Source organism: Arachis hypogaea, chromosome 12 (genome assembly GCF_003086295.3).
Source record: "Arachis hypogaea cultivar Tifrunner chromosome 12, arahy.Tifrunner.gnm2.J5K5, whole genome shotgun sequence".
In the NCBI taxonomy this organism is placed as follows: domain Eukaryota; kingdom Viridiplantae; phylum Streptophyta; class Magnoliopsida; order Fabales; family Fabaceae; genus Arachis; species Arachis hypogaea.
In genome coordinates, this window is record NC_092047.1 from 112,442,771 (window position 1) to 112,453,958 (window position 11,188).

Sequence of the window (11,188 nt, forward strand, 5' to 3'; positions counted from 1 at the left end):
GGGTTTTCTATGGTTTTCTAGGGCTTTTTAGGATTTTCTAGGGTTTTCAAGGGATTTCTAGGTTTTCTAGTGTTTTCTAGGGTTATCTAGGATTTTTTAGGGTTTTCTAGGGTTTTTAGGATTTTCTAGGTTTATCTAGGATTTTCTAGGGTTATATAGAATTTTTTAGGATTATCTAGGATTTTCTAGTGTTATCTAAGATTTTATTGGATTTTTAAGGGTTTTCTACAGTTTTCTAGGGTTAACTTGGGTTTTCTAGAGTTTCCTAGGGTTATCTAGGTTTATCTAGGGTTATCTACGGTTATATAGGGTTATCTAGAGTTTTCTAGGGTTATCTAGGGTTTTCTAGGGTTTTCTAGGGTTATCTAGAGTTTTCTAGGGTTTTCTAGGGTTTTCTAGGGTTTTTTAAGTTTTCTAGAACTTTCTAGGGTTATTTAGGATTTTTTAGGGTTATCTAGGGTTTTATTGGATTATCTAGGGTGTTCTAGGGTTATCTAGGATTTTCTAGGGTTTTCAAGGTTTTTGAGGGTTTTCTAAGGTTATCTAGGATATTCTAGGGCTTTCTAGGATTTTCTAGGGGTTTCTAGGGTTATCTTGGATTTTCTATGGTTTTCTAGGGTTATCTAGGATTTTCTAGGTTTTCTAGTGTTTTCTAGCAGTATCAAGGATTCTTTAGGGTTTTCTAGGGTTTTTAGGAATTTCTAGGGCTTTCTAGGGTTATCTAGGGTTATCTAGGTTTTTCTAGGGTTATTTAGAGTTTTTTAGGGTTATCTAGGGTTTTTTAGGGTTTTCAAGGGGTTTCTAGGGTTATCTAGGATTTTTTAGGATTTATTAGGGTTTTCTAGGGTTATCTAGGGTTTCTAGGGTTATCTAGCGTTTTCTAGGGTTATCTAGGATTTTCTAGTGTTATCTAGGATTTTCTAGGGTTATCTAGTTTTATCTAGGATTTTCTAGGGTTTTCTAGTGTTATTTAAGATTTTCTAGGGTTTTTTAGGGCTTTCTAGGGTTATTTAGGATTTTTTAGGGTTATCTAGGATTTTCTAAGGTTATCTAGGGTTTTCTAGGGTTTTCAAGAGTTTTCTCTAGGATTTTCTAGGGTTATCTATGGTTTTCTATGATTTTCTAGGGCTTTCTAGGGTTATCTAGGGTTATCTAGGATTTTCTAGGGTTATCTAGGAATTTCTAGGGTTATCTAAGGTTTTATAGGATTTTTAGGGTTTTCTAGGATTTTTTAGGGTAATCTAGGATTTTCTAGGATTATCTAGGATTTTCTAGGGTTATCTAGGGTTATCTTGGGTTATCTAGAGTTTTCTAGGGTTATCTAGGGTTATCTACAGATATTTTACACTGACAATGCATCAAAATTAAGTTCTTTATATAAAAAATATTAAATAATCAATCGATAACCATAGCTCAGGGTATCATATCCGACCCGTACAAGAACCCGCTCTGCACTCGACCCCACTTGCAACAGATCGGATTGGGTACCCACATAAAGGATACATATTGCCGAAGTAGCATATTTTTTGGTGTCTGACTAAACCAATTTATATGTGTTAACTATTGTTGGGAATAAGACACCATTCCCCCTTGAGAAAACACCTTTGACAGAGAAATAAAATAGACACAATCACAACACAAGAATTTAACGTGGAAACTCCAATTACCGGAGAAAAAACCACGGCCGTTGTCAAATGACAACCAGAGAATATCACTATGTGAAAATTGTTACAACACATAGACTTCTTTCTCTCTAACACCGGCACCCCAGTACACCCACACTCTCTTAAAGCAAATATCTAACTACACCTCACAACACTCTCTAATCAAAGAGTACAGAGGAAAAGAAAAATCAGATACAAGCTTAAAGTGTTTCTGACTGGTGCAAAAACAAATGGAGAACTTAGCCTCATATTTATAGCCTAGGCCACCCACTCCATTTGCTATCCTGAGCAATGTGGGACTAATTCAACCAAATCCTAACAATCTCCACCTTGATTGAAATAGTCACACATCTTCAGGTTCCATTGTCAACACCGACAATTCTTTGCTGCCATTGTCTATACCGACAATCATAGTTCAGAGAAATATCATACTCCACCATGAAAGTATACTCACTTGGAATTAGACCACTCCAAGCATTTCACCTTGGTAGAGATCGAAACCTTGCTGAAAATTCATGGTGCAACTTCCAAATTGGCTTTTCCTGGAAGTTCTTCAGCCATCGACCTAACTCCGCCACACACCTTGCATCTCAACGCCAACCAATGCCCGTGTGCAATTGTGGACCCGATTGCCACAACTTATCCTTGTCCATGGCAGTGCGGTAATACCATGAGGATACTTCTTGTCTTCTAGAGAACATCATCTTCTCTCATAGAGAGAGCAACCAGAGATCTTCTCCTTCAACGCCTTGTGCAAACCTGATTGTATCAACACATCCTTGACTTGTATTTGCCACAAGCCAAAATTGATTCTTCCATCAAATTTCTCTATTTCAAGCTTCACAGCACTTGAATATCCTGACATTGTTGCAACCGTATACTGGAATAGTATAACTCAACCGTGCACTAGGAAGGGTCCCCAGGAAAGAGAGGTGGGTCACAATGGACACACTTAAATACCGGGTCTTTCCTTAGCCAGAACCTTTCCAAACAGCACTCTCACAGTGTCACACTGCCTTCCAGCAACAACAACAGCAACCAAAGATCAACCTCAAGCCATAGGACAAAATTCTTTTCTGATGTGGAAGGTCAGATTAGGCTGCAACCACAGAGCATACTAAGAATAAATCCCACCGAACCGAAGCTCTGATACCACTTGTTGGGAATAAGACACCATTCCCCCTTGAGAAAACACCTTTGATAGAGAAATAAAATAGACACAATCACAACACAAGAATTTAACGTGGAAACTCCAATTACCGGAGAAAAAACCACGGCCGTTGTCAAATGACAACCAGAGAATATCACTATGTGAAAATTGTTACAACACATAGACTTCTTTCTCTCTAACACCGGCACCCCAGTACACCCACACTCTCTCAAAGCAAATATCTAACTACACCTTACAACACTCTCTAATCAAAGAGTACAGAGGAAAAGAAAAATCAGATACAAGCTTAAAGTGTTTCTGACTGGTGCAAAAACAAATGGAGAACTTAGCCTCATATTTATAGCCTAGGCCACCCACTCCATTTTCTATCCTGAGCAATGTGGGACTAATTCAACCAAATCCTAACAACTATTGAACTCAAGAATCTGAAAATCAAATCGGACCGGCCAGTTCGAATAAGTTAATCGAGAACCGAATCTATGGCCGGGTTGGTTGATATAAAAGATCATCTGACAAAAATTAATAAACAATCGATCGAATCGGTGATAAACCAGTAAACTAGTAGAATTAATTGATTTTTTTATGGACATCGTTTTAATTAAAAAAAAAAACAAAACGTTGAAGTTGAATACCCTAAATCTAAATACCTCTCTCTCTCTCTCTCTCTCTCTCTCTCTCTCTCTCTGAGTTCCAACCCAGCTAGCAACAATAGCCAGAAGCACTACCCACCACCTTCTTTGTCATTCTCCTTGGCCAGAGTGTGCCGTCGCCGCCGTGACTATAACAGAAAGCGTGTCGTCGTTGCCAAAAGTGGTCTCTACAGATTGACCCTCTTTTTGCCATCACGGAGCTCTTCTCCTCACTGTTGCGTCTCTCTCCAGGCTCTTTGTCTCTCTTTGAGCTCACTCTCACGGCGAACATCTCTCCTCATCATCAAAGCTAAAATGTCTAATCTAAGCAATCAAACAACTAATAGTTGTCAATCACAGTCAATCCCCGACAACGGCGCTAAAAATTTGGTGCGGAATTTACAATCCACAAACTAACTGGCAAGTGCACCGGGTCGTACCAAGTAATACCTCAGGTGAGTGAAGGTCGATCCCACGAGGATTGATGGATTAAGCAACAATGGTCAAGTGATTTGCTTAGTTAGACAAACAGAAAATGGTGTTTTGAGAGTTCAAAAGCATTAACAGTAAATTCAGAATATCAGGAAGCAAGCAATAAACGGTTTGTGAAATATATGGAGAAACAGTTAAGACTTCAGAGATATCTATCTTCCGGATTGACTTTTCTTACTAACTATTTTAATCATGCAAGATTCAATTCATGGCAAACTATATGTGACTAAACCCTAATTCCTTAGACCTTTTTAGTCTCCTCTAACCTTCATCAACTGCCAATTCCTTGGTCACTTAATTTCAATTAGAGGGTGAAGTTTAATTCTAGTTATATGCCACAGAAATCCTAATTATCCAAATATAAGAGGATTATATGTCACGTATCCTGTTAAGTCCAAATAATTAGAAATTTAAGAGAAATTGTTTTCAAGCTGTTGCTCAAGTAAAGAGCTTTTCTAAGTTATACAAGAACTCAATTAGTACAAGAGTCATACTTTCGTTCCACCCAAATTCATAAAATAAAGAACAAAAACAATTCTTGAAATAGAAATCAGTACATGAATTAAAATAGAAAAATAATAGTATCAATCCATACAGTAGACAGAGCTCCTTACTTTAACAGTGGAGGTTTAGTTGTTCATGGTTCAGAGAGAAAATCAGGATCCTGAAAAAACTGTAAAATTGCGAAATGAGGTAGAAGAGAAGAGAAAAGATCCCGCAGGCTGATTCTTTTCCCTTTTAAATCTAATCCTAATTAATGTAAATTATATTTCCTAAAACTAAATAATATCTTTTCCTAATTTTAAATAGAATAAAATTTAATCAGAACTAATTGAATAATTCGTGCAAGCCTTGTTTAGAACGAATGGGGACCACCATTGTTACTAGGTGTGGCGCCAAACTTGGATTTGTAGAGTGGGCAAAGAATTCCCCCTTGGTTCTTTACTTGTGGCGCCACTCAAGTTTGGCGTGAGGTTGCACGCAAGCCTTCCTTGGGATCTTTGTTGTTGGTGCCAAACTTAAACTCCTTCAAGTTTGGCGTGGAGTCTCACGCATGCATTCCTTTGGAGAAACCTTGGTGGCGCCAAACTTGAGCTTCCTCAAGTTTGGCATGGGGTGAGCAGCATAGATTCTTCACTCTTTCTTGGTTGGCCCAAACTTGAGTGTTTCTCAAGTTTGGTTTCAACCAACCAGCATGTATTCTCTCAATTCTTCATCCTTGGCTCCAACTCTGCTAAATTCGTCCAAAACGCTACCTAAAATAAACAGAATTGCACACAACTCAAAGTAGCATTCATATTGGCTAAAACATATTAAATCTTGATTAAACTTATCAATTCAAATGCAAATTCACTAGGAAAAGACAGGAAAGATGCTCACGCATCACTACTCGGTCGTCACCTCTAGAAGGTCTACTTGGCCCTCTTTTCCTCGCTCCTCTTTTCCTCTGCTTCGCTCGAGGGTCTACTCGGAGCTTTTGGCGTCGCCGTCGCAAACAGTTGCTCGTTGGCTCTATTTTTTGTCGGTCGCAAATGGTTGCTTGATCCTCTTCAAGCGCGTCCTCTCTCTCCTTGAATCTCTTCTTGGAGCCTCGTTGTGAAATCTCTGCTCGGAGCCTCGCTGTTCCAAACTGATCCTCTTCTACAGTTCTTCCCTCGCTGTGTCTCTAGTAAGTCACTGCTCCTCCAGTTTCAATTTCTAAGATTCTGAGTTGGGATTATGTTCTGAGTTGGGTTGTTGCTTATGTGATTTGAATGCTGAGTTTGGATTCTTTGCTTAATTTTTCTTATTTTGGCATAGTTGTAAAAACCGAATCCATCTAACTGGTCGGACCAAAAAATTAGTAAACCGGTCATGAGATTGGTTCGGGCAAAGCATAAGACCGGATAAGAAAAAGAACCGGTAAAAACCGGTTCCATTTTTCAAAAAAAGAAAAACCTAATCCCAGCTAAGGATCCCCCTCCCTGCTTCCCCAATCCACTCTCACACTCTCACTCTGTAGTCTGTACAGTCTGAAACGGGCGAAAGGGGAGAACTCGTCGCCTCAACCTTTTCCCTTTCACCGCACGGTCGCCGGTTCGTCCTGCGCCTTCACTGCTGTCCAGTCGTCTGTGCCTCTGTCCGCGTCTGTCGTCTCCGTTCGCATCGCGTCGTCCCTGCGCCTTCATTGCGTCCGGCAGCTCCTGCGCCTTCACTGCGTCACCTCGCCTTCCCTGTTTCAATCCTCTCATTCTTTGTAGTTTGAGCGAAGCCGTCAAAAACCGCGAAACACAACACCCTGAGATCTGCAACAGCTTCAATCTCTCTCTCACTCTCGGCTCAGATCTCACGCCGATCTTCCTCAGCTTCCGTCCCTGAGGTGAGTTTTTTTTTTTATAATTATTATTCGATATTGATTTTGTGAATGTGCTTCTCCTACAAAATGTACAACCATATCTGATTTTGTGAGGGTATCACAAAAGAAAACGTACTTTTAGTTGAAGAAAACAAAGATAAAACCGATTCTGATTCTGATTTTTCATGAGTGTAGGGTTGATTGATGTTGTTTAGAGTTTATTTGTTTTATATAGTTGCTGTTTTGTGGCCTTGTGGGAATGTTGATTATTGATTGATGCTGTTTTCTAGAGATATGCATAATGTTGATTTATACCTTGCTTGATTGAAATATGCAATGGTTGGATAAGCTATGAATTGATTTTTTTTTTTTTTTTGATGATTGAAATCTGCTGATTGATTTTGTGCATGGACTTCCATGTTACCTTGGTTATGTATAATTCGCTGGTGTTGATTGTGCAGATGCAAATTTGGGACTTTTCAGGGCAAACAACCCAGTTATTCATCAATGACAAAATGACAAATGATTCTCTTTGTCAACTTGGAAAGGAGGTAGATGTTGATTTGGTTATGTATAATTCTCTTTGACAAATGACAAAATGACAAATAAAGTTTTTGCTTGCTCAAGTAATCAATAAAATTATTTTGTTAAAAAGAATGTTATAAAGTTAGAATTATTCTTTTTTAGAGAAAAAGACAAATAAGTCCATGACTTTTTAATTTAAAGACAACATAAGTCTTTCACTAATTAAAAATATAAAAACGTCCTTCACCTTCTAAAATGCGAGACATTTAAGTTCCTCCGTCCAAAATATATAAGGACAAATAGGTCCCTTGGAGGGACTTAAATGGCTCGCTTTGTAGAAAATAAGGGACATTTTTGTAATTTTAATTAGTTGAGGACTGATGTGTTTTCTTTTTTTTTTTTTTTGAAACAAATGTAAACGTCGATTTGATGTGTAGATTACAAGTTGGTTCATGTAATTTTTTTTTTCAAATATCTTCTCTGAAACTCATTTTGCCCTCCTCAAATAACTCATTTGTGAGACCATTCATATAGTGAGAGCACAAGCAGCAATGATCTGTAATGGGTTATACTAATGTACGCATTCAAACCAAAGATTCCCTACTCGTTGCTGCTGAAGTTCACTGCCTATAGAACAGTCAAAATCCGGTGGCTGATACTGTTACCACCACCACCACCACCACCTTCAGCCACCGACACCCACTCATTCAATGGCCACATCAACTACCTTTCCTCCCAAGGTTCCGACCACCAAATCCTCCTCACCTATGCCTCTATGCTCCATTCCCAAGTTCCTTCTGATCCCTTCACCTTCCCCGCTCTCCTCAAAGCATGTTCATCCCTCAACCTCTTTTCCCTTGGCCTCCTCCTCCACCAACGCATCGTTCTTCTTGGCTTTTCCCGTGATTCTTACATAGCTTCTTCTTTGATTACTTTCTATGTCAAATTCGGGTTCCCTGATGTTGCTCGCAAAGTGTTCGACTTTATGCCTCAGAGAAACGTTGTCCCTTGGACTACCATTATTGGCTGCTATTCCCATGGTGGTCGTGTTCTTGAGGCTTTTTCCTTGTTTGGTGAGATGTGTTGCCAAGAAATTCGGCCCACTAGTGTTACATTGCTAAGCTTGCTATCTGGAATTTCAGAAATTGCTCAAGTGCAGTGTTTGCATGGCTGTGCGGTTTCACATGGGTTTATGGTTGATATGACCTTGTCAAATTCTCTATTGAATGTGTATGGGAAATGTGGAAGCATTGAGGATTCTAGGAAGTTGTTTGATTACATGGAGCAAAGAGATTTAGTTTCTTGGAATTCGTTGATATCAGCCTATGCCCAGATTGGGGATCTGACTGAGGTTCTGCTGCTTTTTAAGACAATGAGGGTGGAAGGGTTAGCGCCTGATCGGCAGACTTTTGGGTCAGTGCTATCTGTGGTCGCATCAAGGGGGGAGTTGAAATTAGGAATGCTAGTTCATGGCCAGATTTTGAGAGGTGGTTTTCACTTGGATGCACATATTGAAACATCATTGATTGTAGCGTACTTGAAAGGTGGGAACGTTGACACTGCTTTCAGAATGTTTGAGAGGAGTTTGGATAGGGATGTAGTTTTGTGGACAGCCATGATATCAGGCCTTGTGCAGAATGATTCTGCTAATAAGGCACTGTGTGTGTTCCGCCAAATGTTGAATCTTGGAGTGAAGGCATCTAGTGCTACTATGGCCAGTGTAATTACAGCATGTGGTCAACTTGGGTCTATTCATTTGGGGGCATCCGTTCATGGTTACATAATGAGGCAAGAATTGTCATTGGATAGTGCCGCTCAAAACTCTCTTGTTACCATGTATGCAAAGTGTGATCACTTGGACCAGAGTTCAATTATATTTGATAGGATGAGCAAAAGAGATTTGGTTTCTTGGAACGCAATAGTTAGTGGATATGCACAAAATGGCTATGTATGTAAGGCATTGTTGCTTTTCAATGAAATGAGGAGTGATCATCAAAATCCTGATTCAATAACCATTGTCTCCCTCCTCCAAGGCTGCGCGTCAACTGGACAACTTCACTTGGGAAGATGGATACACAGCTATGTTGTAAGAAACATCCTTCAGTCGTGCATCTTAGTGGACACTTCTTTGGTAGACATGTACTGGAAATGTGGCGATTTGGATGCCGCCCAAAGGTGTTTCAACCGGATGCCATATCAGGACTTGGTGTCATGGAGTGCAATAATTGCAGGGTACGGCTATCATGGCAAAGGAGAAATTGCATTTAGGTTATACTCAGAGTTCCTGAAAACTGGGATTAAACCAAACCATGTGATTTTCTTGTCGGTTCTATCTTGTTGTAGTCATAATAGACTTGTAGACCAAGGATTGAGCATATACAAATCGATGAGTAGAGATTTTGGAATTGCACCCAATCTTGAACACCATGCTTGTGTGATTGATCTCCTCAGTCGAGCAGGGAGGGTCGAGGAGGCGTATAACCTGTACCGAAAAGTATTCTTAGGGCCTCATCTAGACGTTTTAGGCATAATCCTTGATGCATGTCGAGCACATGGTAATAAGGAACTTGGTGATGCAATTGCCAATGACATTCTCATGCTGAGGCCTACGAATGCAGGGCATTATGTACAACTTGCACATTGCTATGCTTGGATAAACAAGTGGGAAGAAGTGGGTGAGGTATGGAATCATATGAGATCTCTTGGATTGAGGAAAATTCCTGGCTGGAGTTTCATTGACATACATGGGGCCATAACTACATTTTTCACAGATCACAACTCACACCCCCAATTTCAAGAAATAGTGTTTACACTAAAAATTTTGAGGAAGCAAATGATCAAAATGGAGGAACGTTCATTGTGTATATAATACTAACATTGTCTAAAATGAACAAACGAAAGAGAAAGAAAGGATGAACAGGAGCAACAGTGAGTGTTCATGGTGTTGATGTCGACAGTTGGATTCTGTCTCATTGGTTACATTGGCGGCAGACCACTCTATTGGCATCTCAACAAGTCCCTCTCCGCCGTCTCTTCTTGCCCCCCTTGCCACTGCGATTGCTCTTTTGAACCTCTTCTTTCTCTCCCTGACGGTACTTACCTCTTGTTTTTATGCCTTTCAAATGTTGTTTCTTATGCAGTTATGCTGACATATTCATGAATGGTGGTTGCTTTAAGTGTTTGTTTTCTTATGCAGGATTGAATAACTCCATTTTAGGTCAGTTCTTCTCTCTCTATTACTACTACTTATAGAAAAAGCTGCAGCTATCAGATAACAATGCCATACAAAGTCACTTATGCAATGTGATACACACCATGATCATAGTTAAACAACATGCAAATATATAGCTGTTATTAATCACACTAAGTAGATACGTAATTATTGTTCACCTATTACACTAAGTAGATACGTAATTATTGTTCACCTGTTCAACTTTCTCTTGAATCAATGACTTTTTCTTCAATTGATTTCTGCTTCAAAGATAGAATTATGAGCTACTAATACACTATCACCCCCATCACTCACTGTGGAACTGACGTGAGCTTTTGAGAATAACGCTTCTCCAATACCGAAAATATAAAAAGAAAAATGCTTCTCTTTATACTGTAATTATCACTTTATCTAACTGATAACTGTACTATACGTGATAGATACGTAATTAGCTAAACACAGATAAAATATGGTCCTATTAGATTGTTACATCCAAATTAACTGATTCAGCCACAGCTACCTAGGAATATGTTGTTACTAGGGTCTTCAAAATCTTTGTGTGGTGTATGCTATTCTGTGTATACCAATCCCATTTGAGGTACCAAGTATATGTGAAAGTAGGTCAGTAATTGAGCATAATTTTGCAGACTATGATAATTAATAGAACTATTGACAAAAAAGAATAAAATCTCTGCACAAGTAGTTCTCAATTATCCACCAATTATGCAGCTAAATCTATGCACAGGTATAATATAAGGTATCAGAAGATAACCTTCATTTCCTTTTATCCTTGAGGGCTAGCATTTGCATAGCTGAAAGTAATAGGATGCCAGCCTTTATTCTCCATCTTTGTAGACTGGTTCCACAGGGTATAGATCAACGTTCTACGTTCAAGTTGACCTTCAAGACCATGCATCTACAAAGAAAACACAGGGAAGAAGAAAGAATATTAGTGCAAATCATGTATTTCACTTTAATCGGGGGAAAAAGTAGAAAACCTTAACCACAAATAGCAAAGCTAAATAGTGATGGAAGAATCTTAGTATCTTACTGCAAGCAGTGTCTGATCATAGTGAATACAGTTGTGTTGCTTCTGAAGTTTCTGCACTTATGCCAAAACCACAGTTAACAATCATTTATATTGATAGGAAAAAGAAAGGG

General features: G+C 39.1%; 1 protein-coding gene and 1 long non-coding RNA gene across 2 annotated transcripts; one reads left to right on the forward strand and one right to left on the reverse strand.

Annotated features, from left to right (window-relative positions):
* Positions 1 to 5,929: 5,929 nt before the first annotated feature.
* Positions 5,930 to 10,280, forward strand: LOC112728334 (pentatricopeptide repeat-containing protein At4g04370). Its single transcript, XM_025778421.3, has 4 exons — positions 5,930 to 6,315; positions 6,753 to 6,842; positions 7,351 to 9,908; positions 10,013 to 10,280. The coding sequence occupies exon 3, from the start codon at positions 7,391 to 7,393 to the stop codon at positions 9,683 to 9,685; it is 2,295 nt and encodes a 764-aa protein (XP_025634206.1). The 5' UTR covers positions 5,930 to 6,315; positions 6,753 to 6,842; positions 7,351 to 7,390; the 3' UTR covers positions 9,686 to 9,908; positions 10,013 to 10,280.
* Positions 7,202 to 11,188, reverse strand: LOC112728335 (uncharacterized). Its single transcript, XR_003166212.3, has 2 exons — positions 11,079 to 11,188; positions 7,202 to 10,943 (listed from the first exon to the last, which is right to left on the reverse strand). It is a non-coding gene; the product is annotated as an uncharacterized lncRNA (long non-coding RNA).

Excerpts from the sequence above, each read along its gene's own strand:
- LOC112728334 (XM_025778421.3), top strand. The coding sequence starts at position 7,391 with ATGTACGCATTCAAACCAAAGATTCCCTACTCGTTGCTGCTGAAGTTC.